The sequence below is a fragment of the Podarcis bocagei genome (genome assembly GCF_964188305.1).
Source record: "Podarcis bocagei genome assembly, chromosome: 7".
NCBI lineage: Eukaryota > Metazoa > Chordata > Lepidosauria > Squamata > Lacertidae > Podarcis > Podarcis bocagei.
In genome coordinates, this window is record NC_138132.1 from 29,809,647 (window position 1) to 29,821,226 (window position 11,580).

At 41.6% G+C, this 11,580-nt stretch overlaps 1 protein-coding gene across 1 annotated transcript; it reads right to left on the reverse strand.

The window, feature by feature from the left end:
• Positions 1-1,138: 1,138 nt before the first annotated feature.
• LOC308592548 (uncharacterized protein) lies at positions 1,139-5,410 on the reverse strand. Its single transcript, XM_081204123.1, has 4 exons — positions 5,383-5,410; positions 3,303-3,335; positions 1,488-1,649; positions 1,139-1,384 (listed from the first exon to the last, which is right to left on the reverse strand). The coding sequence occupies exons 1-4, from the start codon at positions 5,393-5,395 to the stop codon at positions 1,308-1,310; spliced, it is 285 nt and encodes a 94-aa protein (XP_081060249.1). The 5' UTR covers positions 5,396-5,410; the 3' UTR covers positions 1,139-1,307.
• Positions 5,411-11,580: the final 6,170 nt, after the last annotated feature.

Here is an 11,580-nt window from a genome sequence, read left to right on the forward strand (position 1 = left end):
GCACAAATGGAGGACGGGGCAAGGGGGCGGGTCCAGATGCTCTTCTGCCCCCGCAAAGGAAAAAGAGCCCAATTTGACATCCCTGCACGAGGGGAAGTGTTGTTTAATCAACTTAAATACATAGACCTTATGTTCCACTTTGTGCTGTAATCACACATAAAATACTGACCACCTGGAAGAACCCTAGATCTCCTGTTTATCAGTTCCAGTGCTGTTCCAATTCTGCCTGGTGTTTCCATTTAACACTGTTGCTATTAAGTAGCACATACCCAAGTTCAAAAGTTCTCCAAATACAGTGGTACCTTGGGTTACATACACTTCAGGTTACATATGCTTCAGGTTACAGACTCCGCTAACCCAGAAATAGTACCTCAGGTTAAGAACTTTGCTTCAGGATGAGAACAGAAATTGTCCAGTGGTGGCGCAGCAGCAGTGGGAGGCCCCATTAGCTAAAGTGGTGCTTCAGGTTAAGAACAGTTTCAGGTTAAGAACGGACCTCCGGAACGAATTAAGTACTTAACCCGAGGTACCACTGTAGTTTGTGGTGTGTGCTGAAGGACCACCCTTGAATGCTGGCAATATACATTTTGTGAAGATTAACAGGCAGGTCTGTCCCATGCTTGTTCCTACTATATCCTGCCCAATGGTCCAAATAACTATTGTGATTAATAGTAATCAACGGGCCTTGGGGTCATAGAAGCATAGAGTTGGAAGGGACCCTGAGGATCATCTAGTCCAACAATATGCAACTGTCCCATATCTGCCACCCATCAATTGGTCTGATCCTCAATTATTACTTTTTAATGTACCCTCAAAGCTATTGACTATCACAACTTTGCAAAGGAGTGTTTTCCTCTATTGGTTCTGAATCTACTGCCAGTTAATTGCACTAGGTGAATCCGAGCTCTATTATTGGGGGCCTCAGTACATGTCTGGACTCCAGTCAGAATGGGATTCTCAACTAAGAAGCTCATAACTGTGCAAAGAGGGGAAATGGAGTTTCCCCCAGTGCAGCACAAAACACTGAAGTCAAAAGCCTGCTAAGGAAAACATGGATCTTTTCCTCATGGGACAGCAAGTATTTTACATGTGCGTTGTGTGATGCCACCAGTCAGCTTTCTTGCTAACACACTGGTTGAATTCTCAAAGCTTTATTTGCTGTTGCATATCTCGGCCAGTAGGAATAACGTAGCATTGATTAAAATCACATTTTGCTTAAGGTCATTTATGCCTTTGACGGCAAAGCATAATCTTCCAAGTACTGCTTTTCCAAATAGATATGGCCTCTGCGTATGTGTGTCTTCTTCTTAAGGGAAGATGGCAGCCAGCAGTGCTCCACCAGCTGTCAATGCAGCTGTGGTAGCGGTGGACAGCCCAGCAGCACCTAGAAGATGATCAAGACACACAATTATTGTGATGAAGATCTCAAGGTGGGGAGACTGGCTCTGCCAATCATGTGGTTCTTGTCCTGAGAGCAGCAGACATACCGACTGACTGAAGTGCGGCAACAGCGCTCCCAGCTGCTACTCCTCCACCATTGGCAATGGCCGCTGCCGACATCATTTTTGCAGCCAGAGAGCCAGCTGCAATTCCAGCTCCAGTGAAGCCTGCTGCTCCCAGTGCTACTGGTACAGCAATCGTGGCCACTGCTGCAAGAACACAGAATAAATTATGTTACATGATAGAAGCCTTAAATCTAAATTGCCTAGACCACAGTGCTTAACCGTCTTGGCTGTGGGTCCTAGGAGACCTTGCAGGCCTTTTCCCACCTGGCCTGGGATGGTGGGGCCCTGACTGACAGACTCTAATTTCAAAAGCTAAGGCTCTTGGGCTGGGGTATTTAGGGCAGTGGTTTCCAGTTGGCGGGGTGTGTGGTCTGTTGCACCCCCCTGAGAGAACTTGCTTATCTTGCTAATTGGGGAGTGAAAGCCTTCTGTGGATCATTGAGCCTCCACACACTATCAGGGAAAGTTGCTGGATGGCAAGAGAGTAGGGATTGGGGGAAAACTTCTGACATCATTTTCTGGCTCTTGTAATTGGTACAAGGAGAGAGTGAGAATGCAAATTGCTTGCTCCACGGGGCGAATTCATGGACAAAAGGGGAAGCAGCTCCTGGTTGCCTATCATCTAAAATAGGCTTCCTCAAACCTGGCCCTCCAGATGTTTTGAGACTATAATTCCCATCATCCCTGACCACTGGTCCTGCTAGCTAGGGATCATGGGAACTGTAGGCAAAAAACATATGGAGGGCTGAGTTTGAGGAAGCCAGATCTAAAATAATTAAACTAGGAGCGCCTAATTCAGACGACTTGGCATGTAAAGCTCTCCACCTATTGTTGTCGTCGTCATCATCAATCCATCTTTTACCCCAAGGTCCCAAAGCAGCTTACAACAATTAAAACACAATATTTAAAGGCAATAGAAAACAACTTAATGCCATATGAATAAGGTGGATTCTAAAAATATGCCCAATCAAGCAAATGCATATTTTTGCGTCCAGACCTCATTGATTTGGGCTTGGGGAGAATTTGGTTCAAGTCCCTTTTTTGCTTTAAAAAATCAGAGTAGCCCTAGACCAGTCACTGTTTCTGAGACCAGTGGAGTGGGGGGGGGGGACAAACCTTTTCACCAGCACTAGGTACCTCCGTTGCTAGCACCTGCTCACAACAACTTGCCATAACTTCAGCAGACAGTCAAGGCAGTTTGTTTCTCTCCTCCATCCACCCTCCCACCCACCCCTGCCATCCTTCCTGCTTTGGCTATCCCGGCTACCAGTGCTTTTTCTTGAAAAAAAGGTGAGGGAACTGACTACGATATATAGATACAGTGGTACCTCGGGTTACATACACTTCAGGTTACATACGCTTCAGGTTACAGACTCCGCTAATCCAGAAATAGTACCTCAGGTTAAGAACTTTGCTTCAGGATGAGAACAGAAATTGTGCTCCGGCGGCACAGCAGCAACAGGAGGCCCCATTCGCTAAAGTGGTGCTTCAGGTTAAGAACAGTTTCAGATTAAGAACGGACCTCCGGAACGAATTAAGTACTTAACCTGAGGTACCACTGTATTTGCTTAATGCAGAAAGGGCATCCAACTTTTGTTAAATTTAATGCTATTGGCTATCCCTTCAGTTATTCTGTTTTGATATGCCAGGTGTTCTGTCAAAGCCATTTCACAGCTCTCATCAAGCCAGACTTTAATTGGGAACTCCACCATTTCCAATGACTTGCAAGCTTCATTCATGCTGCTACAAGCAAAATAATCACCAAAGCTTGCCCAACTGCAAATCCAGATTACTTACCCAAGCCGGCTGCACCTCCCAAAACTGCAGTTACTGAAAGAGAGACTTGTTTTAATAAGATATAATGGATCTCAAGTACATATACAGTCATACCTTGGGTTACGAATGCTGCGGTTTGCACGTTTTCGGGTTGCAGACCGCGCGGAACCCGGAAGTACCAGAACGGGTTACTTCCAGGTTTCAGTGCTCGCTTATGTGCAGAAGCACAAAATGATGTCACGTGTGCACAGAAGCGCCAGATTGCTACAAACACTGTGGGTTGCGAACGTGCCTCCTGCATGGATCACGTTTGCAACCAGAGGTATGACTGTAAAATGCAAAAAAGCATCAGGTGAGCTACAACTGTGATGGGCATATTTGTCAGTTTCAGTTCCTTTCTGTTCCTCATGTTTTTCAATCTCAGGTTCAGTTCACATTTCCATATCACCTTGATTTAAAAGCAAATACAAACAAATTCTCATGAAAATTTATCAACATTTCAATGCTGATTTCTCCTAATATATACATTTGTATGGAATATTCCCTAGTGCACACATATTTTTTTTTGCAAAGCAATTTCTCTAAAATAATACATTTCAAAAAATGTTATTTTTAGTAATCTACACATTTTGAAGGACAGTGTGTGCCTTTTTGTACACATTGCTTGGCTGAAGAACTGCACTGCAAAATTCGGAGAAGTGCACATCTCAAAGGGTTGTTGTTTTGGTTCTTGTACTGCTTCTGAAAGTGCAAATTAGGGAGGTTCACCTTCCAATTTGAAAGGAAATGAGTTTCTCCCCCATCCCTACCTGTGGCAGAGGGAAGTGGAAGCTATCCATTGGCACTGGCCCAGAAATGAACTGCTATCCAGTGCAAATCTTTTAATACTGGGCAAGATATATTTCAAACTGGCATTTTCCAACATAATGGCACAGTTGCATTTCTTAACCAGCTTCAGTTTCCGTGCTGCCTTCAAAAGCTGCCCAAGATGTGGCCTGTTACATTAAGATGTACAAGAGCATGTAACTGCCCATGCAGAACTAGAAGAAAAGTATTTCAGATTTGTTCAATTCTTTCATCTAGTCTTGGTCACTATGTATACAGTTGTACAAGATTTTGAAATACAGTGGTACCTCGGGTTACATACGCTTCAGGTTACAGACTTCGCTAACCCAGAAATAGTACCTCAGGTTAAGAACTTTGCTTCAGGATGAGAACAGAAATCGTGCTCCGGCGGCACGGCAGCAGCAGGAGGCCCCATTAGCTAAAGTGGTGCTTCAGGTTAAGAACAGTTTCAGGTTAAGAACGGACCTCCGGAACAAATTAAGTACTTAACCCGAGGTACCACTGTACTTGCATTCCTACCCACAAGAGACCTCCAGTTTCAGGAACGGGGAAGTTCTAATTGAAGCATGGGGCAACACACACATTTGACCAAGTACTGCCTACTAGTGTGCATGAACATTAAGATAGATTTTGGAAACATAAAATTAAAAGCACTGCTATGCGGATGAAGGCACACAAATACATTCACAGAAACAGTGTCTGCGTACTGGGATGCGGGTGGTGCTGTGTTCTAAACCACTGAGACTCTTGGGCTTGCCGGGGATTCAAATCCCCGTGATGGGGTGAGCTCCCATTGCTCTGTCCCAGCGTCTGCCAATCTAGCAGAAAGCATGCCAGTGCAAGTAGATACCATTGCAGCGGGAAGGTAAATGGCGTTTCCATGCACTCTTGCTTCCATCACAGTGTTTTGTTGCACCAGAAGTGGTTCAGTCATGCTGGCCACATGATCCAGAAAGCTGTCTGTGGAGAAATGTCAGCTACCTTGGCCTGAAAGTGAGATGAGCGCTGCAACCCCATAGTCACCTTTGACTGGTAAAGGTCCAGGGGTCCTTTACCTTTTCCCCTTACCTGTGTACACATTAATGCCATAGTGTCAACATATCCTAACGGTGAAGCATGCTTCCAATTTTAATCTGCGCTGAGTGGGGGTGGAGGTGAGGAGAGTTTGTGTCACTGACTGAGAGTTTGAGACAACTGCTTTGGACTATACGGTTACAGTTACCCAATCCCCAAGAAAGTAAACAGGCTCTCTTACCTGGCTCAACCATGCTGGCTTCCTAAAGACCTGTATAGAGGTGCCAGAAACTCTTGTTAGGATAATGCAGTGTACAATTGTGTGATAAACTCTGGAACTCAATCCCACAGAAGGCAGTGACGGCCACCAATTTTGAGTGGCTTTAAAAGAGGACTGGACAAATTCATGGAGGACATGGCTATCAGTGGCTACAAGCCATAATGGCTGTGCTCTGCTTCTGAATACCAGTTGCTGGAAACCAGTGGAGTTGCGATTGAGGGTTTTTGAAGATGCATCTAAATGGCCATTGTGAAAACAGGATTCTAGACTAGATGGACCATTGGCTTGATCCAGCAAGATCTTATGTTCTTAACTAACAACCACTCAGACTCCCACTGCGTCCAGAATCCACTCGCACATTATGCCACTGCACTGTTAAAATGATTTGCTTAAAACAATTCCCAAGGTGGGAAACTGCTGTGTTAATTCTGTTTCACAGCAAAAGCAACCAAGAGTCTCATGATAACATAAAGACTAGCAAATTATATTCAGCATAAGCTTCCATGAGTTAAAAAAGGACTCTGGCTCATGGGTGTAGCGGGGGGAGCAGCTCCCCTCCAATTAAGTAAAACAATATACTGTAAATTCTTAACTAACTGACCAATCAGGTCGGTTCTGCCCCCCCAACAAAAGTCCTGACCCCCCCACCAAATCCTGTCCCCCCCCCACAAAGATCCTGGCTACGCCCATGTGCTGGTTGACAGTATTGTACCACTTTAAATGGTCCTCACGGCTTCCCTCAAAGAATACTGGGAACTATAGTTTGTTGAGGGTGCTGAGAGTTGTGAGGAGATCCCTGTTCCTGTTTGAGAGCAACAAATATCAAAGTGGTTTAACAATCACTCCCTAAATAGTTACAGTGACAATTATCCTCCTCTGCTGGTCTCTGTTTCGGGAAGTTTTTCCTGTGTGACGTTTTATTGTTTTTATATTTTGCTGGGAGCAGCCCAGAGTGGCTGGGTATTTATACCCAGAAGGGTGGGGTATTATTATTATTTCCCTTTACACAATTACCAACTGCCTGGGGTTTTTTTTGGCATTTTGCTTCCCTCTTGACCTTTCCATACCCTCCGCCTCCCAAGCATTTGTATGTACATCCCTTGGCCAATTTAGGATAATTCTGATAAAGTGGTTTAGCAATCAATCCCTCTTCCCAGGGAACTCAGAAAACGGTGCCCCCTCGAGGAATCCTGGGAATTGTAGTTTGTCAGTTTGTAGTTTGGCATGCAGATAAACAAAGTGCTGGGAAGAGGGCTCCTCACTCTGTCATCCGCCTGGCAGGAAAATATTCAGAGACATTTCTGCAGGCCAGGCTGCTGCTAAAAGGCATAGAAGAGCCAGTAAGAAGGGCACTGGTGGAAAAAGTTAGTTGGATAAAAAGTTAGTTGGGGGTGAGGGTGGGGTGGGTAGCCACGTTTTTTGCTGCGGGTGAAGCCTCCAGGGGGGTGTCATTTTTTAAAAAAATAATATTTTTTATTAATTTTCAATCATAATCCAATAATACCCTCATTATAATAATACCAATTTATAACACAATTAATAATATCAATCATTAGGATACCAAATTATATAATTTAGATAAGGTGGCCCCCAGGTGCTGGAATTGATGATTTGATGATTTTCTTTATTTTTGTGTTCCAAATTTCAATTACATTCCGGTCGTCATAATAATAATAATCCTTATCCAGAGGGGCGTCATTGAGGCTCCCAGCCTGCAGGGCTTCAGGGATTAGCTTGCGTGCCCAGCCTTCCTGTTCGTAAGTGAGCAATCCTGATTCACGTTTCCATGCATGTATATTGCTCTTTGCCCTCTTATTCCGCACCCACCCACATCCTCAGTCAGTTTGGCTCTGGCCTTTAATATATAAGAACAGTTTATTTATCTCACAGCTAACCTGCAGCAAAAACATTATAATGCTCTAAATAGATATAAATTATATCCCCTAAAATTGTAAAAAAAAAAATGCATAATTTTTATTACTTGTTGATAAAAGTTATTTTGGATATTTTGTTGTGTAAATTATGCTGGGGGAATTTTTTTTAAAAGCAAAACTTTGTATTCAAATAATATTTTGTCTACTTGTTAGGAACAAATGTGTTGAGATGCTTTTGTGTATGCAAATGCCTATGGCGTGTTTGTGGGTGTGTGTGCCAAACTGTGTCTTTGACCTCAGTGAAATAAAGCATAGTTTCACCCCTGAATACTGTACTGTGTTTTTAAAATAACCAAATGTAAATTTAATATGTGCAAACTTATATGATTAAAAATTAATAGTACCAGGAAAACAACCAACAGCCACCAGGTTATACTCAGGTGAAATAAAGAACTTCCTCACAGCCAAAGAGTTAATCTTTAGAATTTTCTACCTCACATTTCCTCTCACCATATTTTCTTTTCTTAAACGAAGGTATTGTTGCTTTTAAAAAGGCATTCGGTATTTGTGTTGAAAACAACCTATTAACAATACTTTAACAGTTAGACCTTTCATTTTAAAAACATCCTTAATGTTGTCTAACAGCAAAACCAAGGGGGCAAGGGAAGCTCACACCCTGCTTTTTCTTTGATTCCTTTTATGATACTTTGTCAAAAACACCACGTATCTTTACCTCCCCACCAAATAAGCTTAAAAGCTACTCAATTCTTGGAAAGTATACATTCTGAGAAGTGATACTTGGTCTTGCATATTAAGAAATATTTCTACGAAATAGAAACATCTCAATATTCAGCTGCTGGGGAAGGAACTGATGGAGTCATCAACTTCCCTTGCTTACCCTTTGGGTAATCCTGCGAGACGTTCCTAATCACCCACTCCGCTTCTTGCGTATCTGCAGCCACTGCCACCTCTTGTTTATATCCTTCTCTGTAGTGGGGAGAGGCTAGTGACTGACAGCATGCTACACCAATGTAAACAGAATCTGGACTCTAGTTCCATGCTGCAGCCCTGCTCCAGTTATTAAGTAACGTCCAGGGACCATTCCACAAACCTTTAGGTTTCTATTTCCCAGCCCTCTGACGAGAAGGAGGGAAACGAAAGTGATACACAAATATTTGAGCAAGATTGGATGACAGTCTCTAGAACATGAGACTCTTAATCTCAATGTTGTGGGTTCGAGCCGTTGTTGTTGTTTAGTCGTTTAGTTGTGTCCGACTCTTCATGAACCCCATGGACCAGAGCATGCCAGGCACTCCTGTCTTCCACTGTCTCCCGCAGTTTGGTCAAACTCATGCTGGTAGCTTTGAGAACACTGTCCAACCGTCTCGTCCTCTGTCGTCCCCTTCTCCTTGTGCCCTCCATCTTTCCCAACATCAGGGTCTTTTCCAGGGAGTCTTCTCTTCTCATGAGGTGGCCAAAGTATTGGAGCCTCAGCTTCACAATCTGTCCTTCCAGTGAGCACTCTGGGCTGATTTCCTTAAGAATGGAGAGGTTTGATCTTCTTGCAGTCCATGGGACTCTCAAGAGTCTCCTCCAGCACCATAATTCAAAAGCATCAATTCTTCGGCGATCAGCCTTCTTTATGGTCCAGCTCTCACTTCCATACATCACTACTGGGAAAACCATAGCTTTAACTATACGGACCTTTAAAATTTTTTTTAAAAAAATTATTACTTTTCCAACAATTTAAACACTACAAAAACAATACAATACAATACAAAAACACTACATAACACTAACACATTAAACTAACAAAACAAAGCCAAAACAGTTTAAAACACATCAAACAGTTTCAATATCTTTCATTCACTTATTTCCACGACCTCCTCACACCTCCCTTTTTGTATTCCACTTCTGTTAATTATTTCAGCAATTCCTTTCCATCTTCCTCTGTTTTCTATCCTATAATTATCTTAACACATTCTAACCTTATTTTTTCCTTTAATACTCTATTAATCTATTTATACTTAATTCCTTATAACATTTCTACTAAAGCCATATAACTTCATTCCAACATTTTTCTAACATTCATTAATTTTACAGTATTTCTGTAAATAGTCTTTAAACTTTTTCCAGTCTTCTTCCACCAACTCTTCTCCCTGGTCTCGGATTCTGCCAGTCATTTCCGCCAGTTCCATATAGTCCATCAACTTCATCTGCCATTCTTCCCGGGTGGGTAAATCTTGTGTCTTCCAATACTTCGCGATGAGTATTCTTGCTGCTGTTGCTGCATACATAAAAAAAGTTCTATCCTTCTTTGGCACCAATTGGCCGACCATGCCCAGAAGAAAGGCCTCTGGTTTCTTCAGGAAGGTATATTTAAATACCTTTTTCATTTCATTATAAATCATCTCCCAGAATGTCTTAATCCTTGGGCATGTCCACCAAAGGTGAAATAATGTACCTTTAGTCTCATTACATTTCCAACATTTATTGTCGGGCAGATGGTCAATTTTTGCAAGCTTGACTGGTGTCATGTACCACCTATAAATCATTTTCATTAAATTTTCTCTTAGGGCATTACATGCCGTAAATTTCATACCTGTGGTCCATAACTGTTCCCAGTCAGCCATCATTATATTATGTCCAAAATCTTGTGCCCATTTAATCATAGCTGATTTCACCATTTCATCCTGAGTGTTCCATTTCAACAGCAAGTTATACATTCTTGACAAATTCTTGATTTTTGGATCTAACAATTCTGTTTCCAATTTTGATTTTTCCACCTGGAAACCAACTTTTTTGTCCAAATTGTATGCCTCCATTATTTTGTAATAATGGAGCCAATCTCGCACTTAGTTTTTCAATTTTTCAAAACTCTGCAATTTTATTCTGTCTTCATCTTGCTCCAGAATTTCCCAATATTTCGGCCATTTGGCCTCCATATTGATTTTTTTCTGTGCCTTCGCTTCCATTGGTGACAACCATCTTGGGGTTTTCTTTTCTAACAAATCCTTATATCTTATCCAAACATTAAACAATGCTTTTCTAACAATATGGTTTTTAAAAGCTTTATGTGCTTTTACCTTATCGTACCACAAATATGCATGCCAGCCAAATGCATTATTGAAACCTTCTAGATCCAACACGTCAGTATTTTCAAGAAGCAGCCATTCTCTCAGCCAGCAAAAAGCAGCTGATTCATAGTAAAGTTTAAGATCTGGCAGGGCAAATCCACCTCTTTCTTTGGCATCAGTTAATATCTTAAATTTTATTCGAGGCTTCTTGCCCTGCCAAACAAATCTGGAAATATCTTTCTGCCACTTCTTGAAACAATCCATCTTATCCAAAATTTGCAATGTTTGAAACAGAAACAACATCCTTGGCAACACATTCATTTTTATCACAGCAATTCGGCCTAACAATGATAACTTCAAATTTGTCCATATTTCTAAATCCTTTTTAACTTCAATCCAACATTTTTCATAATTATCCTTAAATAAATTCACATTTTTGGCAGTCATGTTAACCCCTAAATATTTCACTTTCTTAACCAATGTTAGTCCTGTCTCCTCCTGAAACTTCTCTCTCTCATTCACAGTTAGGTTTTTCTCTAAAACCTTAGTTTTCATCTTGTTCAACTTAAAACCTGCTACCTGTCCGAATTCTTGAATCAGTTCCAATACCCTTTTAGTACTAGATTCTGGCTCCTGTAAAGTCAATACTAAGTCATCAACAAATGCTTTCAGTTTGTACTGTTTAGCTCCCACTTGTATACCTTTAACCTCTTGGTCCTTTCTAATCATATTTAACAAACCTCAAGGACTGATATAAAAAGCAATGGAGAAATTGGGCAACCTTGTCGTGTCCCTTTCTCAATCTTAAACTCTTCTGTCACTACATTGTTCACAATTAATTTTGCCTTTTGTTCTGAATAAATTGCACCTATACCATTTTCAAAACCTTGACCTACCCCCATTCCCTGTAAATTCTTCTTCATAAAACTCCAAGAAATGTTGTCAAAGGCTTTCTCTGCATCCACAAATATCAAAACTGCCTTAGTATTAATATTCACTTGTAGTTTTTCTAGAATATTAATTATATTCCTCATGTTGTCAGACAAATGTCTGCCCAGGAGAACTATACGGACCTTTGTTGGCAAGGTGAATTCTCTGCTTTTTAAGGGGTAGGCTTACATTGTTTAAATATATTGTCATCTGATTCTTTTACCCTGATGATAATATGTCAAAAGCATTAAGCCTGAGAACCACATTCCCTTGTGGGC